This window comes from Quercus lobata, chromosome 8, assembly GCF_001633185.2.
Source record: "Quercus lobata isolate SW786 chromosome 8, ValleyOak3.0 Primary Assembly, whole genome shotgun sequence".
NCBI lineage: Eukaryota > Viridiplantae > Streptophyta > Magnoliopsida > Fagales > Fagaceae > Quercus > Quercus lobata.
This window is the reverse complement of record NC_044911.1, coordinates 2,561,368-2,589,327: the sequence shown is the minus strand read 5'-3', so window position 1 is coordinate 2,589,327 and position 27,960 is coordinate 2,561,368. Positions and strand designations below refer to the sequence as shown.

The following is a 27,960-nucleotide window of genomic DNA, read 5'->3' as shown; positions in this document are numbered from 1 at the left end:
AAGTAGTAAATTAACTGAAGTAGTTGCGAGCTCCATTTCATTCCCAATGTGTCTGTTGACGTAGAATTTTTCCCTAAAAGAAACTAAATAAAATGGAACCTATACGAACAGTTTTTCCACTATAAATAAAGTTTTCCAGTATTATAAGTTGAACAATACATATTCTTAAGTTTACATAATAGATATGGTATCAAAAGCTGCTTCAGGTACACAAAGAACACAAGTAATACAACCAGAAAATATAAAGCTAATTTGATTTGAATTACATAAATATATTCCCAGAATATTTATCAGCAAAAGAGAAAGAGGCTCCACCATAATCACCGCCAAAACATCATCAGAATCCTCATAGAAGAAGTAAGCAATTTGGAACTTGAACACTAATAGTAGTCACTGTACAAAATTTGGAAGGAAAAGAAATTAGTGGCAATAAAATTCAATGCTGTATATTGTGAAATCCTCAAGGTAGAATTAAAAATTTCCCGCGAGGTGAGGAGCGGCTCCTTCTGAATTCAGGCATTGATGTGTTGCTGCCTTCCTTTGGAAAGCGAATTAGACCATTTGGAACCCTGTTGTCGAGCTTCCCAGCCAATATGGGTTCAACAATTCCTCTGAAAGAAATGGGGAATGCCATTTTAATTATCAATGACCATATGGAGTTACTAATATTTTACATAACTGAAAAAATAGAAAGAGCAATTCAACTTTTTTCCCCCTTGTACAACCACTCAGTATTTAAGTCCCTTAAGAGAAGTTTTTCATTATACCTTGGTTCAAGATTTTGGGAGTTCCTTGAGAAGTTCTGTCGAAGCTTTTTCATCTTCAAAGCATGCAGTGGTGACTCAACAAGGCCATGCTCATTTTCTAGCTCAGAGAAGTCACTCTTTCGAGGTGCTTCCTCCATCTTTTCACCAGGAACATCCATGTCAGATAGCAATGTTGTCACCACATCAGACTTCTGATTCCTAGCAGGCATTTGATGAGTCCTTGCCTTGGCCTTGCTGTCAACTTTGCTTTTCCTAATGCCACCTTGCCTGATATTAAGAGCTTGCTTAAACTGCTCCTCTTCATGTTCTGGGTAAAATTTCCTGGTGCTTACCCTCTGGAGGCCACAGAATGCATCATAAATGTTATCCTGCTTTGCTGGTTCATGTGAACCAATATGTGCTCTTGAATTGCTATCTGTGGAAGGGATCATTGACATTGCTGCAACAGATTTATTAACCGAAACTCTAGCCGGGAATGGTACTTTTGCAATGGGTTGGTTGTCAAGTGTATCGGATTTGATCCTGCTCCTAAAGACAGATCCTCTATCGGTGGACAATGATCTCCTAATAGGAGGGGATGGTGACCTTGGCTTTCCAGAGCTTGCTAATCTTTCATCTGATGGGAAAGGTACCTTTGGCGTCTCCTTGTCAGCAAATGCAGAGGGAAACCTTGACCTTCTCTGCTTACCAGAAGAGCAACTCCTAGCCTGAAATTAAAGTTCATCACAAGATAGAGATTATCCATTTCTGTTTATTCCTAACTTGTCAAGTTTTTTTTCATATAAATTTCAAGTAGTATATATGATATATCACAAAACAAACATTCTAATGTATTCAATTAAACAAATTTGTGATGGCTATTGACTTACTTCAAAGCTTTTAGTATCATCAATGGGTCGCTGACTAGTTTCAGGCTTCAGGCCAGCACTAGTACCACATCTTGGCATTCTGTAGGGTGAAACAGCTCTTGGTCTTTGGGATTCAATAGTGCTTCGAGTATTCCCAGCTTTCATTTGCTCTAGTTCTGTCTCCTTCCTCTCCACTGCCAGTTTAAGGTTTGATATCTATATAGATAGAAAAAAGTTAGAAAGCTTTCATGTAAAATATTCAAAATGTAGAATTGAACAGGAGAATAACTGAAAACTAACCTCCTCTTTAAGGTCTCGGATTTCACCAGTTTCTTTATTAGATCGGGCTGCCCCAAGTTCTATGGAGGCAACTCTTTCAGCAAACTTGAGTGTGCTAATTGTCTCCCCAAGTGCATTAACTTCGGGGTTTATATGTACAAACATCAATGTTTTTGCTTGCCCACCTATTTAAGATGGAAAAATGGTAAGAACAGTGAGAGATAAAGATATTTGGAGGTATTTTGGCATAATACGTTACCTAATGAATCCTGCAATACTTGAGTAAGTTTGCTATTCCTGTAAGGAATGTGTGAACTCTTTTGTGCAAGAGCAGATATGACATCACCGAGTGCAGATAGTGATCTATTTATATGTTGGGCCTCCTTCAGTCTCTCACCAACAGCCTCGGATTTATCGACTCTCTCACTTCCAGCCAAATCCACTAGGTGGAGGCAACCCTTAAGAATGGAATTAGAAACTAACTCTTTTCCATGAACATGGACAGTCAAAACACTGCAAAAGGATAGCCAGAACCAAAAACCATTAGTTAAAATAATAGGTATTAATAATAACACTCAAAAGAATCCCAAACTTCAATTAACAAAAGCACCTACCTATGGGAACGGCTACTTCGCTCATTTAGAGCTGTAGCACCCACGGCACGATTCTTTTGGCCAATCCTCATCAAGTCAAGAACATCTCGAGTACATGTAACCCGAACCAAACTTGCATCAGGTACATTAAGACCATTCAATTGAGAGTTGTTTCGTATATCTAATGTGCATGGAGTTAAGGTACTGAACTAACAATATAGTTAATAAATTTAGTAAATCCTCAATTCAAAATTTTCAAACCCAAATGGGCATAATGTACACAAATGCTTATCATGTTATTTAAATAAAGAAAGTAAATCCTGGAAAGGATATCTTCTGTTAGATCCATCACTGACTAATAGATCTCTAACTTGTTCATTGTAAATTTCAATCATTTGGACTCCAACTTCATATTTTATGAATTCTGCCCTTTCCTTTGATATTTGAAACAAGTCGCGAAGAGCTCGATAGTTTACACCCCATGTCTCCTCAGATGTCAAATCTGGGCCACTCTGTAAAAGAAGATAAAGTAACATTATAATTTAGATCGTATAAAAATAATGCTGAGACACTAGTGACATTGATTATCTTATAGCTTTTCCTTATACTTTCTTCAATGGCTAGAGAAGGTTCTGAGTTCACAAAACAATTGAGTGCTTTCACTTTTAAAAACACCATGAAAAACACACCATCCAATTAAAATTCAAAAGGTTATAAATCTAAGAAGGATCCCATAATATTAAATGGCATTATGATTATGATAAAATATGCAATTATGACACTGGAATGAGCCTTATGCCAAAGTTTTAGGGACAGCCTGATACTCATGATCTTATAGAATATGTATCAGATTCATTGAATGGTGTGAAATCTACAAACAAGAATTACAATGTTTGGAATCTTACCATTGTATATGTCTTCCCTGAGCCCGTCTGTCCATATGCAAAGATGCAAACATTAAATCCATCTAGAACAGACCTGATCAATGGTTGAGTGTCAACATATATTTGCTCTGCACATGATAGTGATAGTGATCATCAGTAGTTTCCAAAAATATATCAATGTACAGACTAAATGTGACATATTAGATTCATTGTGTTTTAATTCCACTCAGTTCTGCCTTTCTGACATAACATCAATATGTTTTGCTTATAAGGGAACTAGGTAACTAGATCCTTATCTCTCAGTCCTCCAAAAAAAAACCCATATAACCATCATCATTTTATTGTTAACATTACTAACAGTAGTTAAAAAGAATAATCTTTAGTTCATGATATCCATTCTGAGTTTTTTACTCTTAAGTTACTTTCAATATCTCCATCTTTGGGTTATTTACCCTTTCGTTACTTTCAATAAAGCTATGCAACAGGTTCAAATAAAAAAATGTTTAAACCAATCCCATAACTTGCAATGTAGTTTATGAGCTTCACTGAGAACCCTGCTTTGGATACGAAAACTACCTTGTGTGACATTAGTGGCAAACACTTTATTGAATGAAAATACCCTCCTTGCATCTTTGCCCTGCTTAAGGGGATTGACAATCATGATATTTCCATTTTCTCCTATGTAGTCCACAGTAGTCTGCCCATTTGATTGCCCGGGTAAGAAAGGCCTCACTCTACAATATACCCTAATGGTTCCTGTAAGAAAGTAAATTTATTAGTTAAGCTTCATATCTAGTAACATACTTAAATGATCAAGTTGAAAACTTTAGTTTCAGATGAACACCTTTGAGGTCTTGGACTAGATTGTAGAGTTGGCGGTTTTCCTCTAAAACCTTGTGATAGGATGAGGAGGCCACTTCAAGCCCCTTAATATGATGCTCTGAGGCAACAAAAATTGTAATTTACCAAATCTTTATAGATAAACTTAATAATACAAGTGACTGAGGCCCTTGTATTTAACCACAGGAATATTCTCAAAGAAGATCAAGTCTCTAGGTTCTCACCAAGCCTCGTAAGTTGTTGCTCATATTTTGAGTGAACCTGCTTCACCTCTGATTTCGTTTCTTCAAAAGATAATTTTAGGTCCTAGTTATCAAAGAAGGAAAACATCACTATAGTATTGATGAAAGGACATGTCAAAGATTAAAGTTTCAGTTTGGCATAGAAAGCCATGCAAGAATGAATATCCAAGAGTTACCCTACATTTAGCTTGAGGAAAGAAGCTGCTAATGTAAAATTGAAACATTGTGAAAGGAGCATCTCTGTCTGTGAACAAATATTCATACCTCGAGCTGTTTCTGTTGAATATCAATAACTTCTGTGTTGTTGGCAGGGATGTAGACATTTGGCTGAACCTCCTCACGTTTCCCACCACAAATGCAAAATTTTGACAAATCACTTGATGCCAAACTAGTTCTTTGATTAAGATATTGTGAAATGGCTTCAATAAATTCATCTTTTGATAGGAAACCAGTATCACCTTTCAATATTTTCTTCAAAAACAATCCAAGCTATGGAAAATGAGGGAAAGAAAATTATAGGTTAGTTACTGTAGTGAGGAAAATATAAGGATGGTACTCATATTGAAAAATCGGTCTGGAAATACTTTTGGATAGAAGTATTAACAACAGATTCAATGACACTCCAAATTCTTAATTACCTGAGTGCCTTGAGAAACTAGCAGTGCTGAGAAATCTTTGACTACCTTACTGAGCAAAGTATCGATTACCTACAAATTTTACAATGAAAAGATCTTCAGTTTTAGGTCAAAAGAAAAAGATAATTGTAATTTCTCACTATCATAACCTTTTATAAATTCCTTATGGGTAAACTAGATATTCATAATCATATTGGCTTGAGATGGAACAAGTTTTTGTTGCAGCTAGCAAATGATATTTGTATGCCATATGCATGAAGTAAACAAAAATCTTTGTTGCTAGATTGCTAGTGTTTGATCTTATATCATGTGTATTAGAGAAAGCTACGTCTGCAGAAAACCGAAAATAACCTGCAATGCACAACAAATTGGGAAGGATCTTACCTACCATTGCATTCAAAGGCAAGTCTTCAATCCCATTACTCTCTCGAAGGTAAGCCTGTAGGAGTCCAAGTCCAAAATGATCGAAGAGGAAAGCCAGTGCATTGGCAGTTCTAGATTCTTCAATTGAGACCTCATTAGAAAGATGAAGAAAATCTAACAGCTGTTCATATTGTGATGACTCGGATTCATCTATTGACTCATCAGCACTTTCACTGCTTAGAATGGAGGATGGAGATCCCTTTGGAAAGGATGTGATCCTCACAGTGCCTCCATACCTCCAAACCCCAACTCCACCTGCTAGCTTCCACTCGTAAAATCCTTTCAGACACAGAATGCAGTCCACAACTTTACTTGACGAACCCCCCTGGATATCCAAGTTACTTAATTAAAGACTAGTTAAGTACACACACACACTCTTTCTCTCTCTTTCAGGAAAAGAAAATCAAATGTACTAGCCATATATTTGAAATAATAGGTTGTAACATGCATGATTAATAGCAAATGCAGGAATTGAAAGATAAGCAAAACCTTTTCCAAGTCGGATGCTTCAAATGTCAAGAGCTTCATTTCTTTAACAGCCTCCAAGAAATTCCTCATGTTCTCAAAATATTGAATTGCAGACTGTGCTGCTCCCTCTGTAGACTGAACTGCAATCACTGAATTGTCCACCACCTATATAAATTCCGAAACAGAAACAAACCCCAATCTCAAAATCAAAAGAGACCATGAAGTTTAGAATAAACCATGCTTGTAGGTACGATTTCTTAAGTTTCTCAATTAAATTCAACCATACAATTGTATTGGCTAATAAGCTGCATAGTTAAATTTAATTGATGTTAGGTGAAGATAGCATCTTTTGTGCTACATTGGTTAATGCAACCACATGGATGGATTTAATTTGAGAACCTAAGGTACAATACCTTAAGTACTATACTAGAAAAAAAAAAAACCAAAATAATTATAGATAATTTTAACAAATTCTAAAATGTTAAGCAGATTTTCTTATAAGAAAACATTTTGAATTCCATGCATGCATATTAAAATTAACATGAAGGAAAATATGGTTAGAAAGAAAAACCCAACTCGGACTATTAGTCAATTTCTTTATTAGTTTATTATAAGAATTGAATACGTGATTGTTCAGCACAGTTTTGCTTGTAATGAAACATGGACATGATACAAGGTAGGAGTATGTATATATATATATAACCTTGAGAACAGCACCAGGGTTGACTTTGTTGAGGACATTGCAGAGAATGAGACCATTGCGAAGTGCAAGGCAGAAGTCTTCCTCGGAGGGTTCTTTGGGCAGTGCTGATGATGCGCCATGGTCCATTTGACGTAGCCATTCTGATGCTTGGTACCTCCTTGAAGCTGAAAAACACACACACACTTGTTAGTTAAGGTTGGACTTCAAACTAACTGTGTTCTTGACAGTTGAGACACCCAAGGAAAAATAATAATAATAAATAGGAAAAATTACAATTTAGTTCATAATTCGACATTATCATAATTTAGTCTACAAACTTTCAATTTCTTTCTTCTAAAAAAAAAAAAAAACTTTCAATTGCAATATTTGAATCCTAAGATTTGTATTAAATTAAACTCGTTAGGATTCAATTCAAAAAACTCCTAACCTTGTAGGACTAAATTATGATTTGGTTAAACCATAAAGGGTAAATTATTTGTCAATTTTTTTTTTTTTTTTGTTAACTTGGACAGAAGTCTAATATTTTAATTTCAATTAAAAGGAATCAAATATAATAAATTTTTTTTTTTTTTTTTGGTAAACCGGAGATTTATTCATCTAAAAAGAGTAATCAAATATCATTATCGAAAGCTTATGAATCAAATCGTGAAAGGGACAAATAGAGGCAGATAATGTACTCTAAAATAGGTAATTAAATTAGCTTTTAAATCTATATTTAAAGGATGGTTTCAAATTAAATCCTAAATTTTAAGTCTATTATAAATTAAATTTTACGGCTTCTTCAAATCTTCAAATCAAACCTTGGTTTTTATAAATCATATCAATTTAAACCTTGGACTTTCGGGTTTAATTTTTTGATTTTGATAAGGGATATAAATTGTTCTGATTTTAAAAGTCTAAGATTCAATTTGAAATTAACGAAACTATACAGTTTAATTTGTAATAATCTTTCAAGATTTAATTTGCTATAGGATTTAAAATACATTTTGTTCTAAAGAAATATACTAAATATTGTTACAAAATTAGAAATTCTTTTCCCTGCCGAACTATACGATAATCCATCAGTATTCTCTAAGAATAGTGTCACGGTGAAAGCAGACTAAAATGATGCCAAAATGTATTATTAGTCAGCATGGTATAGTACACGTGAACATTTTAAATTTTTTTTACAGGTTGGGTAGGTGCAACTGAGCAAGTGCAACAACCAATTTAAATATGCCAAAAACTTTTTTCCCTTTTTATTGAATTTGAAATACGTAGGTATGTTTTACAGTTTTAAGTCTGCCAATGTGACTCTGGGCACGAATCCATGAAGTACTTTTTCCATCTTTCTTCAGCATAAATTTTCAAAGAAAAAAAGAAAAAGAAAAAGTACTTGTTAATGCATGAAATTCTGTCATCAAGTAGAGCACACAACCATTTTTATCAAGACCTCCATAATTTTTTCAAGTTGGACACAACCATTTATAGATCATCAATGTGATTGCGTAGTGAAATTTGCGTCTTCCTAACTCTGTTTGGTTAGACATGTTGGGAGATTAAACAGACGTATTTAAAACTCAAAACTCTGTTTTGCAATCACAAATTTTCATAGTTTTTCTTACAAATGCTCATTTTAAAATGAAAATACATTTTTCCAACAGCTGCAAACGCACCAATTAAATTATGTCACCTTTTATCATCTACATATAAAAATTGAGACACTCGTACATCTTCTTAGTTGTAATGTTTCCTTCGCTTACCAAAAATATGGTGATCGTAAAGGAGGGCTAATTCTAAATCCATGTAGCCAAGAAGTATGCTACAAATAAAACATTAATGTAAACCTTCTTTCGGCTAGAAAGAACACCATAAAAGGGGGGGCCTAATATATTTGGACCCACAGTACAAACTTATTATTAATTGGATCACCGCATTTTGCGCAACATTATGATGTGCTGCATAATCTTTTTATTTTAGCTTTCTCAATGTTTGATGATTATGCGACCACCAAGCCAAACCCACCCACACCCACTTTGATCTCAGCCCAAAAAAGAAAAAGGCAAGTTTGAGTATTTGAATTTTGACCCCTCCAAGAAAAATTACCACCAAAGAAAAAATGAAATTACATTTTAAATGTTACATCTTAAAGGTGGTTTCAAATTAATCCTAAACTTTTAAACTTGTATAATGTAAAATCGCTAATCAAACCTAAAAGGTTCAATGTTTGAATTGATATGATGTTATTAGTTTTGGATTTTATTTGAAACAATATAAAATTTTAGGGTAAATTTGAAATTTTTTGGAATTATATGATTTAATTTGAAACCACAGCTAAACACAGGATTTTAAAAGGTAAGTTACTAAAAAATGTAAAAATAAATAAATAAATAAAGAGGAGGACCAAAAAAAAAAAAAAAAAAATATATATATATCCAAGAACTGTGCAGCAACAATAACCAATATCTCGGAAAAAGAGATTAATGAATTTATATTCTATTTTATATTTCTTCATGAGCTTACTCTAATATTGTAGTCATTATATAATAATTATAATTTTCCCATAAAGTAGGCGGATTCTAAATTACTCATAGTGGTGGTGGTAGAAATAGTACCTGCTTCTTCAGCTTTTCTGTGAGCTAATTCATGGTCATTAATAATCTCCTCAGTGTATGAAGCCTCATTGTTAGCAATCAAAGCCTTTAATCCTCTTAAGTTCTTGCAAGGAGAGGTTAACATTGGATTGGTATAGCTTTCTTGTGGCATATTTGCCTCTCTCTCTCTCTCTCCCTCTCTCCCTTACAAATATATATTCTTTTAGCCTGCAGGGATATTGTATTAAACAATGTTCACTGCAAAACAACCACAGAAAGTTCAGTTTAATACTCCAGAGTCCACACTATCCAAAGCTGAGAATATCTCAGGTAAAAAGTTGGAAACAAAAATTATATTATTATAATATTTTAATAATAATAATAATTAACATGCACTGAACCTTATGCCTAGGAACAATATAAAGAAATGGACAACACAAAAATTAAGTGAGAGAGTGATAAATATGAAAGCATGAACCACTACTGCTAAAACCTCCTTAAAACTCTCTAAAACAATCACATTTTGACTTGAGGAAAATGAAAACACAATGGTTTTTTCAAACACGAAGTAAGAAAACAAGGACAGAAAAGTTTAAGAAAAGACTCTACCTCTAAAGGGTGTTGATCCAAAGTTCTGGGAAAGGCCAGGAAAACTGAGCAAGAAAATTGAGTTTCAGTGGCAGTGAGAGGTTAAAGTAGAAGAACTAGATCTGATCTGACTCCAGAAAAAAATGGGATTTGAAACAAGTTTCTCGTGAGTTCTGAAGGAGCATTCAAATATACAAGCGGCTTAATAAATGCTCCAATGTGAAGTTGAACAGAGAGAGAGAGTTGAGTTTTGTGTGTAAGTAAAGGAGAAGAGAAATAAAAAGACCCCGAAATTGAAACGTTGGTGGTTTGGCCTAGAACTAGGACCCAAATAAAAGAATTCAAAGCCACGACACAGTATATTAACGGAGTTATTATACTTATATCAAGTCGTTACAACTTCTATACAATATATATATATAAAGAACTTTTATACAATTTATATCGAATATGGAGAACAGCTAGAGGAGGAGGAGGAATTTTAGTTCGTTTGATAAGAGATTTTTAGTAACATTGTTTAAGTATTGTGGAAATATGTGTGGATTAAAAAGTGTGGTGAAAATATTTGTTTGTGGTGTTTAAACATTGAAAATTGTTGTTTAAACAACAGTACCAAACGGGCCATTGTCTTTCTTCTCCAAAAAAAAATGACAATTTTTATCTAATTTTTCTTTTTCCATTCTAAATTAATTGGTAGAATTTTTTTTTTTTAATTTGATACATTGATAGTTGGAAGTGGAGGAATTTAAATTCTGTATGTCTCTATTAGAAATACAAGGAGATTCTAGTTGAGCCATATGGTTCTTGGCGAAAAAAAAGTATTTATTAAAGTGTCTTTTTTCATGAACTTGCTTTAAGTTTGAATTTCTTTTTTTCTCAGTTATTAACTTATAACTTTTAAGGTCTCTTATTTTCACTTACAACTATATTTTTACTCATTTCCAACAAATCAAAAATTTAATAAATCAATAAAAGGTTAATTAATATGCACTTAGTGCCAAAAAGTACCTGCCTAAGTCCTTTCCCCCTTTTTTTCATGGATTTAGTGTTTGTTTGATACAATATTCTTTTGGTTAAAATAGTAAAATACATTTTACACCTTCTAAATTTAGGGTTACAATGTGTTATCTAAGACACTATTGTCAATGTGTCCCATTCCTTTTAGATTCACACATTTTTATGGCAACCCTACCCAAAAACATTGATAATTTTTTCTTATATTTTTCTATCAATTAATGACATCAAATAACAATAAAATGGGCACATTGATACTGTAGTAATACTTGAGAGGGTACATTACAAGATTTCAGATTTAAAATACAGTAATTGATATAGAAGTGATCCAAAACTTATAGGATATAAAGTCCATTTTAGCTCTTATTTTTGTAACTTTTCTAAAAATGATTTTTTAGAAATATATATATATATATATATATTTATATATATTAGTTTCAAAAGAAAAGGTGGACGGCGTTAAACTTTGGGTTGAGGGTGTGGTTTGACTTGAGATGGACATTCCACGTGGCAACTTGGGTGATGACAAGTGTGGTCTACATTGGGACCCTTGGATCGTTGGACTGGACGGCAGGATCTGGCCTAAATGATGAGCACAAGGTGCTTTATAAATCTATGGACTATAATGTTTTTTTTATTTTTTATTTATTTATATTTATATAAATAAATAGCCCTTCTTATAAAAAATAATAATAATAATAAATAAATAAATAAATAGCCCTTTTTATGCTAGGCTAACGTTGTTTACCAAATACATGTTCCTTAATGCTATGTGTTTGCCACGCTGCATTTCCTCTTTTATGATGAATAAGATGTTCCAGTCTATTCCTTAATTGACCTTCGTGCTGATTTGATTGCAGAACAAACGAGTTGGACTATTGCTTTGATTTAGGACAATTTATATAAATATTTACTAAAAAAATTGATTTTTTCTTCATGCTACAAAAATACTTATTTTTTATTAATTTCATTTTTAAGTAATTTTTAAAAAGTAATTAAGCTCTCTCTAATCAAACAAAATCAACCATAGGCCAATCTCCATGGTTTACAACTTGAAATTCATCTTATCTTTGTTTTTTTTTTACTTATTCGAAAGATATAATGAAATCGAAAAGGAAAAATTGAGAATAGAGCACAAAATTATGGTATTTCAAAGTTTTGATGCATTTTTTACAATTTCCCCCCTTTCATTTGTGGATCCATATTTTTAATTTTTCTAAATTTTTTTTAAACAAAAATGTCTCAATTGGATAATCAAGCTATTTTTCTCTATCTGTAAATTACTATAACCTTATAAACTAAACCTTGATTCTAGTAAAAAAGAAAAGGACATGTTTAATTTCTATTAGTCAATTCTTTTTGACTTTTGAATATCTTTGTCAAATAGTTTTGCATTTCTCTAATAAAATAAAATGGGCATCCAATGGTGCTTAGAGCTAGCCATTTAAGCCAATATCTATTGCAAATTTGCAACTTATTTAAACTATTTTCATACTATCATTGTTATGTAAATCAGCATTTGGTCTTACATATTGACTCAACCTTCAAGCTTCATATTTCGACATAGGCTAGCTTTTTCTCACCATACCATTTAAAGAAGCCAAACTAGAAAGTTACAAGAATAGTTATTTTCTCCCTAATTCCTCTTTTTGACTTGGGAAGCGCAAATGAGAATATATATTTTCCCCCTAATCCTTCTTTTTAACTTGGGAAACACAAATGAAGATATGGTAAGCATCACTTTGGCGAACTGGTTAATTCTTGACAGCTATGGCGTATTCTTGGATAATGAAGCAACACATATCAGTCACTAAATTGATTGATTGATCCTATTCTCAAGCTCAAGGTCATATTATTAAGGGTTAATAAAAAAAAATTAGTGTAGGTTCGAATTTTGGTCCCTCAAATTTTAAAATTTTAGATTTAATTTCTAAAATTTTTAAAAATAAATAATTTAATCATCTAATTTTTACTTTTTTTTTTTTTTCCTTTTTATGTTATTAAGGGGATGCTAAACATCATATCTTTAGAAATCATATTGAAACTGACTACATATTTAAAGAACCAAAATTGAACTAAGCCCATATTTAAGGGACCAAAATCACACCAACCGATTATTCAAGGGATTAAAGTTGGACTACCCTATTTTTAAGGGACTAAAATTGAACCGATCCCATTGCTAGAGGAAGAAATTATTTTCTTTTAAAAACTTTAAGGAACAAATTTAATTTTAAAAAAAAATATAAATAATTAAGATCAAATTTATCTCAAATTTTATGAACCAAAAATATAATTTACTCTATTATTAAGGTTGTAGTAAAATGTTTCCAGATAAAGCTCACCTATGACACACAAGAGGTTCCACTATTATTCTCCCTCCCATGACCTAGTGTTTGGTGAAGAATAAGATGGTGGGTGAGAAATTAATGGCAGTACATTAACCTCATAACCAGACACAGTAAAAAGGCATTTCTTTTTACCTTTTTTTTTTCACACTGTGAACCATTTTCATCACAGACAAACATGAATCCAAAATCACCCACTAGACACGAAATTGGAGTGGGTGTCAATCAAATATAGAATAGAACGAGCTTGATACTGCTTTTAATATTTTCTTCTAGTGCTTAGTGGTGGCCGGGTCAAATCCAGTGATGGAATAAAGGCAAAATTGAAAGTATACGTTAGGTGTTTTTTTTTGAAATGAACAAAGAGCGAAAGTGAATCCATTGAAGAACGTTGGATCCCCCACATTTTAAATCATTGCAGAGGGAAGCTTTTTCATGTGTCTTTTAACATTGTGTACCCCATTTAATGGACCACTTAAGAGAAGGTTCTGTTTTTCTCTTTCTCTTTCTCTATCAAATTATAGTCTCTAATACTTTATTAGCTTTTTCTTTGGATTAGTTAAAGGGAATGGTGGAGGAGACTTCTAACATAAGCATGTAATTTTTGGTCAAATTTGTTACAGTTAAAAATACAAATAGTATCTGGTCAAAGACCCCATGAACAGTAACTTCTTTCTTGCAAGTATATATATATTTTCTTCTGATGTTTTTGTATATAAGTTTTCAGGTTCGTCATATAACTTTCTTATTTTAAATTCTTGTATACTCTAATGAGTGTATCATTTTCAAATAATAAATAAATATATAGAATGAGTATATCTTTTGATTCTTTTCATTGGATCAGGACACTTACTATTAGATCATAGTTAGTATATTTTCTTTTCTTTTTCCTTGTTAAAAGAATAGACACTGAATCTATAATTTTTAAGCCTAATGAGTTGTGTCATGGTATGAGATAAGTTTGTGTATCCTTTCAAGGGAACAATCAAAAGATAGTTCATTCAATAGCATGCTTTGTTAAAATAATAATGGGTGAAAGTATGAAACAATTGATTGTATAATTGACGTGGATATATAATGGGTACCTCTAATTTCATAAAGCAAAGATGTGGTATTGTAAAGATTTCTAGTACATACGTAGATTGTCAAGGTAAATCACATGAATCTCTCTCTTAAATAATTCTAATATGGTATAAGAGTCAATCCTCATATATAGGAGTAAATCCATCATTGACTCAGTAGTCGACCAACCAACAATGACGAGGTCTATTGATTTCATCATTCCAATTGTCAATATTTCTATCGTCTAGCCACCCACAATTTTTTCATTCATCAATATAATCATTCCAATCTCCATTGTTGATCTTTGCTGTTTGGTGTTATCGATATGTCTCGCGTGTTCCATTTCACATCTTACATTTCAGATTCAAGATGTCTTTAAACTTTTACCTTATGTTTGAGAGAATGTTAAAAATATCAATCTATACTCAATTTACCTACACAACTTGTACTGCACCTTCACGTCATATTTTACTCATTGCAACAATTTTATATTTATATGGTAAAGATTTAGTTTCTTAAAACTATCTATTTTTGGATGTCATTCATCAAAACAAACCACGTTAATAGTTCTCTCTCTTTTTCACATTCTCAACCCTATAAATAATTATAATATGGAAATTAGAGTTAAGATGAGTATTATCATCTCACCGCAACATTTAAATGACTTGTATTTTCTTTTTCTCTTTTTGCTAATAACATTTAAAAGAGTTGAAGTAGAGAGGTTGGGAGGATTTTCATTTTTCAATTCTTGATTTAAACTAAGAAAGCACAAAAAAGCATTATGGCCCCTATGTATCACTTAAGGAAAACTAGTTAATTTTTTATACCCATGACACACTCACCCCTCCATCTTTGTTGCCTCAATAGAACTGCTTTCTCTTCTGCCAAACATTTAGTAAAATATAAGAAGGAATAGTATTAATATATGAATGCTGCTCTTTACAATGTGGGCATCTTTGCCTTTCCAGAATTTCTTATATTGCCCAGATCAAGGGGTAAAAAAATCAGTGCTAGACATTACGTACAAAAGTTGTGATGAATGAGCAATACAGAACTAATTACACTTTCCATTGTTGACGGAAAGATTTTTGCTGTGCATGAGAGGAGAAATGATTATTTGGGTCCCCTACACATATCATTCACGCATGCAAATACTCTTTTAGTATGCGTGGATTTGGTTCTTATTAATTAAAGCAGAACTGTATAATACACAGAAGAAAAGATTTGCATGAGCTTAACTAGTGCCGGTCCTTGTTGTTGGCGTGAATGCCGTGTAATCAACTACTACTGCTGGTTTCAAAGTCTTCTGGGACCTTTAATTTCTTTATCTTCTACATAATTTCAAAGACACAGAATTCCCACACACCAAGTCTTGGTGAACCTTTTGTTGCTTTTGTGTTTTGTTAATAACTCCATGTCTAACTTTGTGTGAATTGTGATACGTGGGCGTGTTTAAGAGATCAATGCATTCAAAAAGGAAAGTCTTGGTATAAGGAAAAAAAAAAGGAACACTAACAATACCTGAAAAACAGTAGAACTATAGTACTATCAGTCTTCATTGATTGATTTTAATGAAATTCCTCTTTCTCTTGTCAAATAAAAAAATAAAGGTCTTCAACCATTCCTGAGATAGTAGGCTCACAGCTCGATTACCTTATCTTTAAAGTCATACTTTCCATTTATATTTATTGGATTTTATTAACCACGGCAATTAAGAAGTGTTATATATATTTACAACGTTTTCACAATAAATTTTAAGTGGCGTATTGTTATTAGCAGGTAACTAGTGAATTAAAAAATCATTTTAGTGATAAATTTAAATTAGAACCAATAACAATTTCACACTTATGATTTATTATGAAAATGTTATGAATGTAGCATTAGTTTCTCCGTACAATTTGTTAATTATCAATAAATGAGAGGAAATATTGATCCATTTAAAAGTTTGGTAGAGGATTGAAATGGACCTCATAATTAAGGGGAAAATAAAATTAAACCTAAAAGGAATGGTGACTACTTTATTACACATTCCTTTTTATTTTATTGTACATGTTCTTTTTTTTTTCCCCCTGGATCATTGGGCTTCATAATAAGAGAACTAGAGAAATGCTCTTCTTCAATCCCTCTCAAACCTCTCCATGCCCATTACTATCTGAACTCAAACCTAACTTGAGATTTGAGACTTGATGGTGTGCCATTAGACCTAGGCCCGTCTTTTTTCTTTCTGTTTTTTCTTTAGTAATAGTAGGGGAGTGCTTAATTTAATTTTTTTTCCCGCAAATCATTGAGATAATATGATGTGATAACTTTTTTCAGCAAAAGAAACATTGTGATTAAATTTGAGTAACATAATTTTCATATATATATATATATATCATTAAAAATATTTTTATTATTTCCAATTATAACAGGGAATGTCAGTAGTACTGTGATTAGAGTGATATTTTTTCGCATGTTAATTTTATTTTTTTTATTCTTATTATTTTTATGGAATCGCATTCCAATAGATATGATAATAAATGAAAAAAAGAAATTATGAAAAATATAGTGATGTCTGAATATTGTTGAACAACATAGGTCGTGGAACCCGTGATGTCGACCCAGATTATAGTTGCATGGTCACCAATTTTCACAGCCCCCATTAACAAGAAATCTTGCTTCACCTTGTCCTGTCCTCTTTGGTTGGTAGAATAGAGTGGGATCACAAGTTCAATTTGATTAAAGAAGAATTGTACCCTCATAATCAACTGGATTTACTAAATTGACACTTGAACGTCTCTCATACAGATAGATATATAGCTGACAAGAAAGATATTTTCCTTCTGTCTTTGTCAAAGCCAAAGTGATAGACATTTAGCCAATTATATCCATCTAGCCAAAAAAATAAAAAATAAAAATCATAATAAAATTTCGCTTACCTTTTTCTCAAAAAAAAAAAAAAAAAAAAAAAAAACTTGTATGCTAATGTGAACTGGACCGTGCAGCAACTCCAAATTTTATTTGGGCCTTGACTGGGCAACACCTCAAGGGTCTAGAGATGTGGGCTTTTCTAGATTAATGTTTCAATGATGGTTTGGTCACCATTCAAACGTTTTCTACTTCTCCATATTTTTCTCCACCCTTTGGTGCAAGTCTAAAAGGATACATATGGAGCACATTTCTATTTTAGGCCTGGGTCAAAATTGGCTTGTCTTTTTAAGAACATGGACAGATAGGGCTTAAGAAGGGATGTTCAGGCTCGCGCAGCCAAATTTATTGCCTTGTGTATTGTGTAGCTGCTTGTCTTTCATTCATGGTTGTCAAAATTGCGATCTAGGCCGTAAGATTGCACGATTTTACGATCCCACCTCACCAAAACATTTAGAATCGCACTAGGATCATATGTAGGATCGCATGGGATCCTACTGATCCTGATCCTACCAAAAACTTAAATTTTTAGTTTTTTTTTTATAGTTTTTTTATTTTTTTATTTTTGGATAAATTTTTGTTTTGATGAAACTTTAAGGGTTTTTTCATGTTCTGATGGTATGACTTTTTGTTTTATTTTTATAAAATTATGTTAACCTAAGTAAATATTTTCTAGTTTCTAGTTCACTTGTAATCAAAATGAAGGAATGCTTCATCATTTCTAAATGAAGAATTTGGTGTTGGCCTTGCTACTTTTTAAGCTATAAAGTTGTTAAATTTGTTTGATAAATATACTAATTTGTGTTCTAATATTGCTAAAATATTTTTTTATATATAATTTTATCAGTTATGCTTGTATTTGTATATTAATTGATTGATTTTTTTTAGCATGCTCTTTAATTATTGCTGAATGGAATAACTTGATTAGTTGAGTGTGAAATTGTATCTTGATGTCTTTTACAACTCTTGTATACAAATATATAATGTCTACATAGATGATGAAATGGATGATGATGATTAGGAATTTAGGACGATGGTTATAAGAACCTTAGAATGTGAATAATTAAATGTCTATTTCACCTTAATATTCATCTTACTTTTGGATTTCATATTGTAGTTAGCTAGTTTCCATTTACTAACTTATTTAGGATTTCAAACTTGGAATTTAGAACTTGGAAAATATTTTCCATATGTTTTGATAAATATTTTGGTATTTGGTTGCTAATTAAACATTTATTGAACTTTTTAGATACATTGGATCAAAACTTAAATATATTTGTTACATTAGTATAAATTTAGCGATGTATGACATGTAAATTACATCATATGTTACAGATCTTAGTTTTTTTTTTTTATAGATGAATTTATAATTTATGTGATTATTCAACATACAAAGTCATTATCAATGTGTTTTTTGCTTTAAATCTAAAAATATGTAGGATTTTATGATTCACGATCCGATCTTACGATTTACGATCCCACGATTTACGATCCCACTTACCTTTAACGATCCTACGTAGGATCTCGATTTTGACAACCTTGCTTTCATTAAAAAAGAAAAAAGTGTAGCTGCTTGTCACTTTAGAGTGATTGCTCTTGGGCTATTACCATTCCTCTAATGGAACTTCAATTGATTAAAAAAAGTTCATCTTCTCCGATGGAAAACCAAAGTATTGTTTAATATATGGGTCTGGTTAATATATGCCCTAAGAGTATACTTTAACCATCCATTTTTGAAAACTGTTTATGAGGATTTGAAAAAACTAAAAAAAAAAAAAAAAGTTAATCACTTCTTCATTTTCTCATAAAATTTTTTCCTAAATGGTTTCCTAACATGTACTCTCTAAGTGTCTATACATTAATATCTCTCTCTCTCTCTCTCTCTCTCTCTCTCTCTCTCTCTCTCTCTCTCTCTCTATATATATATATATTCTTTTTGACTTATCCAAAAATAAGGGATTAGATCTATGGACTAGAACATCTAGGAGAAAATAACATTTAGTCCAAACAAAATAAACTACTATTGAATTATATCCAGACAATTAGGGTTGGCCCTAGGCCTAGGCCACTTAGGCCATTGCCTAGGGCTCCCTACTAGAAAAAGGCCCCCAAATTTTGGGATAAAAATTGATTTTTTTTTTTTTTTTAATTGAGATATAGGGAAAAAAATAGTTTTACATTTTTCCTTTACTTATAAGAAGTCCCAAAAATTTGAGTAATGCTAGAGATAATATAACTTTAAATATATAGGACTTACAAATATGTGTCACTAATTATAAAAAATAATTTTAGATAGGAAAGAAACTATAAATTTTACTTCAAACCCTTTAAAAATTGATGTGACAATTAATATGATTTGTGGACATTAACAACCTATTAGATACATTTTTAAATTTATTTTTATGATTAGTGATACATTTTTATAAGTCTCATGTTGTAAAATTTATAATATCTCTAACATCATTCATTCAAATACTTGTTTATTATTCTTCTAAAAAAAAAAACTTGTTTATTATCTTCTTGAAGTGTCACTAATCACAATTTTTGCTACATCATTTGTAAGTTTTTTGTAGTAAAATTTGTTATAGTTTTAGCATTTCTTCAAAAAAGAAAAAGCAAAAGAAAACATATTACAAGATAAAAAGAATGGATTTTTGTTATAAAAAAAAAAATTATGATATTAAAAACTAATTAAATATTATTTAAGTAAAAAAAAAGGTCACATTTAAATATATCGCCTTAGGCCCCATTTAAATACATTGCCTTAAGCCTTAAAGTTTTGTGGCCCCTCCTCACTAAAAAAAAAAGGCTAGCTATAGGGGCTTTTTTTTTAGCTACGTTTATAAAAACATGGCTATAGATACCCTATAGCTGCGTTTGTTATAAATGCGGCTAAAATTATGAACCTATAGCTTTGTTTATAAAACGCAATTATAGGACAGTTCTGTAGCCGCGTTTTTAGTGTTTGCAGCGCTTTTTATCGGGTAGGGCATATGGCCGCGTTTAAAAAATGCAGCTATAGGTCCAACCTAATTTTTTTTTTTTTTTAAAGAATGCCTACAGCCATGTTTAGAAAATGCGGCCATAGGTACACTTAAAGCTGCATTTTACAAAAACGCTGAGATAGTGTTGGCTATAGGTTGAACAAAAAATATATATCTTTTAAAAGGGCCTATAGCCACGTTTTGAAAATGTAGCTATAGCCTGCCTGCAGCTGCGTTTCTTTGAAACACGGCTTAAAGCATGTCTATAGCTGGGTTTAAAGAAACGCACTTTAAACGCAGCTACAGGTTTGGTATAAATTAATTAAGAAAAAAAAACCCTTAAGAGTTCTCTCTCTCTAACTTGGTCTCTCACCTTCTCTCTCACTCTCTCCCACCCCTCACCCTCTCTTCGTTCTAAATAAGGCATAGCCTCCTAGCTTTGTCGTGAAGCCCAGCCACCACCCCCATGATGATGGTTCCAAACCTCTCATCCTTTCTCTCTCTAAACCCAAGCCAAACACTTCATATTTATCTGATCTCTCTCTCTCTAAAACCTAGAACTCAACTTCTCAATCTACTACCTAGGAGAGCCCCAAACGACACGTGGAACATGAATCGGTGTTGTGGAGGTTAAAGGCTTCACGGATCTGCCAAGAACCTTGGCCATGGTGACACATGAGATCATATGTGGTGGCGCGTGAGCTCGTGAACAGTACAAGTATGACAAAGGGTAAGGTAGTGGAATTTTTGTGCTCATGTGCTCTGTGTTTGTGAAGAGGGAGGGACCTTAAGAGATAAATTTCTTTTAATTTTTTGTTGCATATCATAAATGTGTTTGGATTGGTATATGCAGATCCTGCGTTGTGATTGCTGGAGTTGATTACTATGTGATTGCCGCCGATACTCCCATGTCCTCCGGTTACAATATTCTCACCCATGAGTACTCCAAAATTTGCAAATTGTAAGCCCCTCCCCTTTTTCTTTTGTTCTCTATTTATTTCTTTGAAGTGTGGTGTTAGGTTTTTTTTTTTTTTGATTAGAAAGTTTTAGGATTGGTGGTTTACTGTTTCCGGCTATTATAGTATTCTAGGTTTTGAGCATCAAATCAAATTTTAGGACTTTTGCATAAAAGAAAGAAAAAAAAAATTGAAACTTGTTTGCTGCTTGTATTGACTCAGAATGTTACTTTTTGTATCTTATTGAAAGTGTAAGTTTTGGATTTGGGGTGGACAACTTGGGTGAATTGTTGTTTAAGGTGGAAAAAATGTATTCAAAATTGAGAATTTTGGCCAAAATTCTATGTCCTTATTTTTCATTGTCTATGTTTATTAAGTTAGTAAATTTTTTGGAGAAATAGTTGGAAGTTTGAGATTGTTTTGGTTTTTGAAGGAGGTGGAAGTCAAGAAATTTTAACGAAGTTAGGTTAGGCGAGAAGAAAAAAAATAAAGGAAGGCTATCACTTGAAAGCTACTTGGAAACCGTTCATATGGGTTGCCTTTTTGGCATAAAGAGCAAATCAGGAACTGGGTTTACCTTAAATTGTTTGGCCTTCTTGTTTAACTAGACTCCTAGACATAATTATGACTCGAACATGTGTTTGCTTTAAAGAAAAAATTATTTTAGTATCATATTGCTCAGTCATAGATTTTGGTGTGGATTTGTACTATCTAGGAGTTCATTTGTTTAGTATTGGAAGAAATTTGGTTGTTACTACTTTCCCATAATTGATGTCTTGTGCCAGTTCAGGATAGAAGGTAATTGATGAGTCCTTGAGTTGATGGATGAACAAAAAACTAAAAGAAATTTATCTCTGGGATTTCTATGCTTATGTTAACATCTTGATTATCCTAAATCTATTGAATGTGTAAAGCAATTGGAGCGGGTGGAAAAAACAAAAAACAAATAAAAAAAAAAAAACGATGTCCTTGTGTTCATCTTTATCTTTATCTTTATCTTTATCTATTGTCTCTCAAATCTTTCTCTTTCTTATCAAAAACCAAACCCTTGAGCTTCAATGGCGTCTTAGGCTCACCTGCTATATATTGATTCAAAGCCTTCGTTGATGGTCCCGACTTTCTCTCTGTCGATTGGTACGCTTTTGATTCTGAGTATTGAATTGTTGGATTTTTTTTTTTTTTTTTAGCTTTCTAAGTTGGACTTTTAAGATTATGTTACCTGCTACTAGAATTCTTAAGCCTCGTAAAACAATGATAGGACTTAGGTGACACTGAATTCATGCCAATCCCCACTTAATAATACTATGTAGCATTGAAACTGAATTGATGCATTGAAGTAAAATGACCAACCCTGTCAAGATTATGGAATCGAGGTTATGTATAGGGTATTTTACAAATATTGGAGCTCTTTTTTTCTTTGGTTGGTTTATATTGATTGAAGATTAGTGTTCAATGTTAATAATGTTATCTTTTTCCATTACAGTTTGCTAGATTTGATTCTTTTGAAAGGTCCACCTATTTTGGGCCCTTCTTTAATTTGGGACAGGTAAGAAATTATAAATTTTGAGTAATTTTGCCACTGATACTATATTTGTTGATACCTTTTCTTGGTTTGCTGCTTCACTGTCAATGCAGTTTGAATGGTTTAGGCAGATTTTCATTCAATTGGGAAAATTTGATATGTTAAAAAAAAATGAGGGAAAATTTGATTCTTGGGCATTCTTTAAAAGATTATAAGGAATATTTATTATTCTGCTATATCTACCTAGTGGTCAATAAAAACACATTGTTGGAGTAGTTTGGTTGCTTTTGTTAATGTGAATTTTTAGTGACTTGGATGATTATGCTCTATAGGGATATCAAAGGTGCCAATTTGCTTGTTGATGCATCAGGGGTGGTTAAGCTAGCAGATTTCGAGGTAGCTAAGCATGTAAGTTTGAATTATTTATCCACACATTAGACTTTGATGGTGTTTAGGCTGTTGACATATGAAGTTTGGGCTGTACCATTATTGAAATACTGAATGGAAAACCTCCTTGGAGTGATTTTACGGGGGTGAGGATAAATAATGACCTTAGCTGTGAAAGTGATGTGAAATGTAACTTCCACCCATGTCATTTCTTGGATTTTCACTCAACAAAAATTGTTCCTTACACACTTAAGCCTACAGCAATTTAAACTAAGAATGAAGTGCCAATCACTTCATCCTCATCTTAGTAAAAAGAAGAATATTTGAATTAGAATTAAAGGGATGGCGTAATTTACATATATATATATATATATATATGTGCCTATATTAGTAAAACTAGGAGGAAGGTGGTCCTACTTTTATTTTATGTTATGATTATATTTATTATGATTCCATATATATGCTGCTAGCTTTTGTGTTGATCTGTTAAAAGTATTTTCATTTACTATATTTATGGAAGTGTGGACACATTTTCAACCCCATAAAGAATTGCAGACACAATTGAGAGGGGAAGTTGGAGGTCCTTATCTATGAATGCAACTAGTAAGATGTGTTTAATTTGCCTTATGTAACATCTTTATTTTTTATTTTTGAGATAGGTAGAAAGTTAAGAAGGTGAAGTTAGTATTCAAATCAAATACATGAGATACAATAAAAAAAATACCATTAAAAAATTGAGCTATCACTATAACCCATGTAACATCTATTTTTATTATCTTTTATTATGTAGATAATAAAAATATTTAAATTATATTGTAGAATCAGTGTCATGTGTCATGTGTATAAGTTTTATATAATGAAATTTATAATATCTAGAATCAGAGATTCCACAGCTCATATATGGACAATAGCAGAGCTGTAGATGGTAGCTCGAGATCTACTTCTAATGGTCCTTTGAACGTGCTGGTGTTAAAACATGTTAAGGGTAGAACAAATGAGAAGAGTAAAGATGTCACCACATTTGATTGGAATGTGAGTTTTATCTCATTATTTTGACTTAAGTTCATAATAGCTGCTAATTATGCTCTAGATGAACCCACACTATTGTTTAGTTATATTATCAAAGTTTATGTTAAGTTATAATTTTTCTCATTAGTTTTGGCTTATTCCATGACAAAAAGTGTTGTAATTGCACTAATTTATTTTCTTCTATTTTTATGGGATTTATTTGTAATGGGTTTAGTATTAAGTGATGAAGATTTGATCAAGACAACTAAAAGTCACATGAGAAGCACATGCAAGAAGGTGAAGAGTCAAGCCAACTGTCCAGAGAGTATAGTATGTCAATTGGCTAACTCGCGACTCGGGTCGCCACTTGCATCAGTTGCAAGTGAGTTGCGAGATGCCCCTGTTTTGCTAGAACACATGACCTTTCATATTCTCCTCACACATACTATATATACCCTCATTACCCATATAAATTGTAGAGAGCCTATTGAGAGAAAAACTCTAAGAAAGGTTTTTACAACACACCCACCTTATTAGAGAGAGAGCTACTCATTTTTAGAGAGAAATCTTTATAGTCTCTTCTCCTCCCCCTCCCATTGTTATACCCATTGAGAGGAGATTTGTACCCAAACACAACTCACACCCATTTAGAGTGTTGAAAGTGTTCTTGGAGTTTGGGAAGCATTGGAAGGTGCCAAGAATGGCGGATGTAATGTGGAGCTTATTGGAGCAAGAAGCTTAGAGGGCTTAGGTGCATCGAATAGGTTATGCTTAGAGGGTCTGTTGCTATTCATGTATCCCAACTAATTTTCTAGTGGATTATTTTACCGCTTGGAGGGTGGCGGAGAGTTTTTTCACCGAGTTTTTCGATTTCCTCTTCGATAACACGTGTCGGTGTTATCTTTGTATTTGATTATCTCTTCCCTACTCTTTTCCTTTTAATTGCTGCTGTGTTTGTGATTAATTATGGTTTAGAGTGTTTTGCCAATTTGGATATAGCTTATATTTATCATTCTGCACATATATTGTTTGAGTATAAACTTGTGTTGGTTATTTTGAAATTGGGGGTCTAAACATTCACTAGTGTTTTACATACTAAGTGAACTTTCAATTTAGTTATACTATTGTTTTTTGTAGTGCCTGCAGACGACTATGAAAATATGAGGGCAGTTTGTCCCCACCTTTTGTCCTAATGGAAGAAAAGAAAGATAATAGAACAAAATTAAAAATCTGTGGAGGTGGATATCTTTATTTGGCGATGTAGACAAAGCCATAGCCTTTCATACTAGTTCATTCTAAGCCCCAAAAATAAAAGTTACCCTTGTTTTGGTCTATACTTTATTCAATGTATTACTGTTAAAGACATTTATGTTTTCGAATGAGTGCGATATTGACTCAATTTAGAGGACTTTGTTATTTCCGTGCGGAATTTATAGGGCAAGTAATAATTAATGGAAAATTATTAGGTACTTCCGAAGTATCATAAATGTGTACTTCTCTCTTTCACATGAATGGTGGGTCCTACCATGAATTTAATTAGTGAGACCCACCATTCATGTAAGAGGAGGGAGTATGCATTTATGGTTCTCCGAGAGTACACAATAATTTCCCATAATTAATAAGTTGCAAGAATGATTTAAGGGGAATGGTTAAGATACATTTCATACTTTATTAAATAAAATTTGTATACATTTAAAAAAAAATAAAGTCTAACTATACACACATTAAAAAAAAGCATATATGTCCACTATGAATTTGTGCAAGCTAATGGATTATTAACAAAATGAATTTTCTTATTTTTGAAAGATGTGTATTACAATTCATAAGTGACCACACTTATATATTAATCATTAATATGTGTCCTTAGAACACTCATTAATAAGACTAGTATGAAACACAATACGAAAGACAATTTTTTTGCATTAATTGGACTAGTATGTGACTATGTGTTCGAAGTGAAATTCTAGAGTTTCTTGATCAAATCCCAATATAATCACTATATGTGAATGTGATCTTGTGCATAATCTCAATCAAGATATTTTGCACAAACAAAGCTAATCTATTCGAATATTAGTATAACTTACTATCAAAAACAAAAACAAAAAAAAGGTGTTTGTAACTTGGAAATGGTTAATGGCCTTGTTTTGGTAATTTTGTTAATTACTCCATATTTACTAATGCTTCAAGAAGGATGATAGGTGATTTGTCATTATGATTCCTCCTTAAGTCTTAAAGCAATCTATTCGAATTCCTGCTTTATGAAATAGATTAAATGGTAAAACCAATCAATCAAGCGCTTGCCAAAAAATAGAACTCAGAGGTGGCACCGACTTAATGATTCCAATGCTTAAGTCGGTAGGATTTTGGTAGGTGAATTAGTGACAGCAAGGAAATTTTTTCATACCTACCCTTGATTTGGATCTCTCAATATATAGGCTTGTTCACGAGAAATTATTAAGTTTACTAGGAGGATTGCTGACGTGGTCTCTAACCTCCTAACCAATAAAATACTATTATTTATACAAATGTGACATCACCTGGTAATTTTTATTTTTTATTCCTTGTGCTGATTAGAAAGCTCACTGATATATTTGCATATATGACATCATCTCATTGGTTGGGAGGATCATATCAGTAGTTTTCCTGATGAACCTAATAATTTCTCTCATTGTCCTCGGAGCAATTCCCTTTGATTTAAGTCATTTCCTTAAATTGGCTATAATAGGCCTATAATGAGGGATATCGGCTTGACTTTTTTCCCTTGGTTATGGTTGAGATCTTTTAGCATATAAGTGTAATTAAGTTCTCATAATGGTATTCTTAAAAAAATAAAAATAAAAAATTCTCATAATGGAAATAGCATCACAATGATTTCTCAAGATATTGTGCTCAAATCTATGTGATTAGGCCCTTGTGCTTGAGGGATTGATATTTGGTGCAATAATTTAAACATCTTTCAAGGGCTAAAGATTGAAAGTTAAAAAATTCATTTCTAATATTCGTCATTGCCCATTGGATAAAAAAATTTGTCAACCTTTTAACTTTTTACTTTTTTTTTTTTTTTTCCTTTTTCTCTCACCGGTGTAGTTGTATGATGCAATAGCTAGGATACAAATCTGTGTTCGAGTTCTTCATGTCAGCCTATTGAGTTATAGCTTTTGTCCTCAATCATGGTATTCCTTGGTTTCAGACCATATGAGGTGGAGAGATTTCTTGGTCTAGCTTTTTATCTAGTTGGTCCAATTTATTTGAAGAAGAGGCATAGCATGGGTTTAATCTTTGAATCACCACTAACCTTCAAATTGTCTTACATAAGGGTTTGCTCCTATTTAGTACTGATCCTTGCCATGTAAAATCTATTTCCAAGTTGAATTGCAATATTGATGCCCATACTCTGCGTGGTGAATAAATTTTTAGGGTTAAAAGTTAAAATGTCAATAGACAAAAGATTTTTAATTCACTGATATTAACTAACATTCTTAACGATGAGAATCTAAATTCAAATCCCACTTTTTCTAAGCAAAATAAAAGGAAATTAAATACAATATAATATCAATAAAAATGTCTGCCACAATAAGGAGAATCCAAATGGAAGGAATATATAGCAAATGTGGACATAGGAAAAAGAAAAAAGTATAAGATTTTCTGGTTATAGGTATCTTTATCAAGGAAATTTTAGTCAAAGTCACCTAAACAGTAATTAGCTTTTTGGGAATTTGCAAAAATGTTCATAAGAATATGAAGGATTTTAAGAATGAGTTTCTCATGTGACAAAGTTGTTCTAGAATTCCTTCTCCAAAAAAAAAAAAAAAAAGTTGTTCTAGAATTAGGCCTATGTGAAGCGCATAATTAATGTTAAATCACAATCATTATCTTTTGTAGTTCTTAGATCCCCAAGAAAATTCTATACACTTAATTTCTAAAAATAATGG

At 32.3% G+C, this 27,960-nt stretch overlaps 2 protein-coding genes across 9 annotated transcripts; one reads left to right on the top strand and one right to left on the bottom strand.

Annotated features, from left to right (window-relative positions):
• Positions 1–55: 55 nt before the first annotated feature.
• Positions 56–10,156, bottom strand: LOC115957689 (kinesin-like protein KIN-14F). Its single transcript, XM_031075997.1, has 18 exons — positions 9,865–10,156; positions 9,277–9,513; positions 6,683–6,846; positions 6,001–6,144; positions 5,477–5,836; positions 5,092–5,160; positions 4,718–4,942; positions 4,436–4,517; positions 4,216–4,311; positions 3,948–4,127; positions 3,393–3,499; positions 2,821–2,999; positions 2,509–2,673; positions 2,154–2,407; positions 1,916–2,079; positions 1,637–1,831; positions 768–1,474; positions 56–611 (listed from the first exon to the last, which is right to left on the bottom strand). The coding sequence occupies exons 2-18, from the start codon at positions 9,425–9,427 to the stop codon at positions 461–463; spliced, it is 3,393 nt and encodes a 1,130-aa protein (XP_030931857.1). The 5' UTR covers positions 9,428–9,513; positions 9,865–10,156; the 3' UTR covers positions 56–460.
• Positions 10,157–20,489: 10,333 nt separating this feature from the next.
• On the top strand, positions 20,490–25,259 carry LOC115955845. Of its 8 annotated transcripts, none has more exons than XM_031074215.1 (6): positions 20,490–20,885; positions 21,009–21,116; positions 22,595–22,657; positions 22,966–23,041; positions 23,897–24,052; positions 25,166–25,259. In XM_031074215.1, exons 2-6 carry the CDS (start codon positions 21,064–21,066, stop codon positions 25,190–25,192), a joined length of 375 nt encoding a protein of 124 aa, XP_030930075.1. In that variant the 5' UTR covers positions 20,490–20,885; positions 21,009–21,063; the 3' UTR covers positions 25,193–25,259. The 8 variants fall into 8 exon arrangements, 4 of the variants coding, with proteins under 4 accessions (XP_030930075.1, XP_030930076.1, XP_030930077.1 ...); XM_031074216.1 differs by having other exon boundaries at positions 20,490–20,890; XM_031074217.1 differs by lacking the exon at positions 25,166–25,259 and adding an exon at positions 24,264–24,326.
• Positions 25,260–27,960: the final 2,701 nt, after the last annotated feature.

What these genes read in the sequence shown, in the direction of transcription:
- LOC115955845 (XM_031074215.1), top strand. Translation starts at nt 21,064, where the DNA reads ATGTCCTCCGGTTACAATATTCTCACCCATGAGTACTCCAAAATTTGC. An exon ending in ATTTCGAGGTAGCTAAGCAT is followed by an intron (nt 23,042 to 23,896) that starts GTAAGTTTGAAT and finishes TATAATATCTAG; the next exon opens with AATCAGAGATTCCACAGCTC. An exon ending in TCACCACATTTGATTGGAAT is followed by an intron (nt 24,053 to 25,165) that starts GTGAGTTTTATC and finishes TGTTTTTTGTAG; the next exon opens with TGCCTGCAGACGACTATGAA.
- LOC115957689 (XM_031075997.1), bottom strand. Translation starts at nt 9,427, where the DNA reads ATGCCACAAGAAAGCTATACCAATCCAATGTTAACCTCTCCTTGCAAG. An exon ending in CGAAGTAGCCGTTCCCATAG is followed by an intron (nt 2,408 to 2,508) that starts GTAGGTGCTTTT and finishes ATCCTTTTGCAG; the next exon opens with TGTTTTGACTGTCCATGTTC. An exon ending in ATGATACTAAAAGCTTTGAA is followed by an intron (nt 1,475 to 1,636) that starts GTAAGTCAATAG and finishes CTTTAATTTCAG; the next exon opens with GCTAGGAGTTGCTCTTCTGG.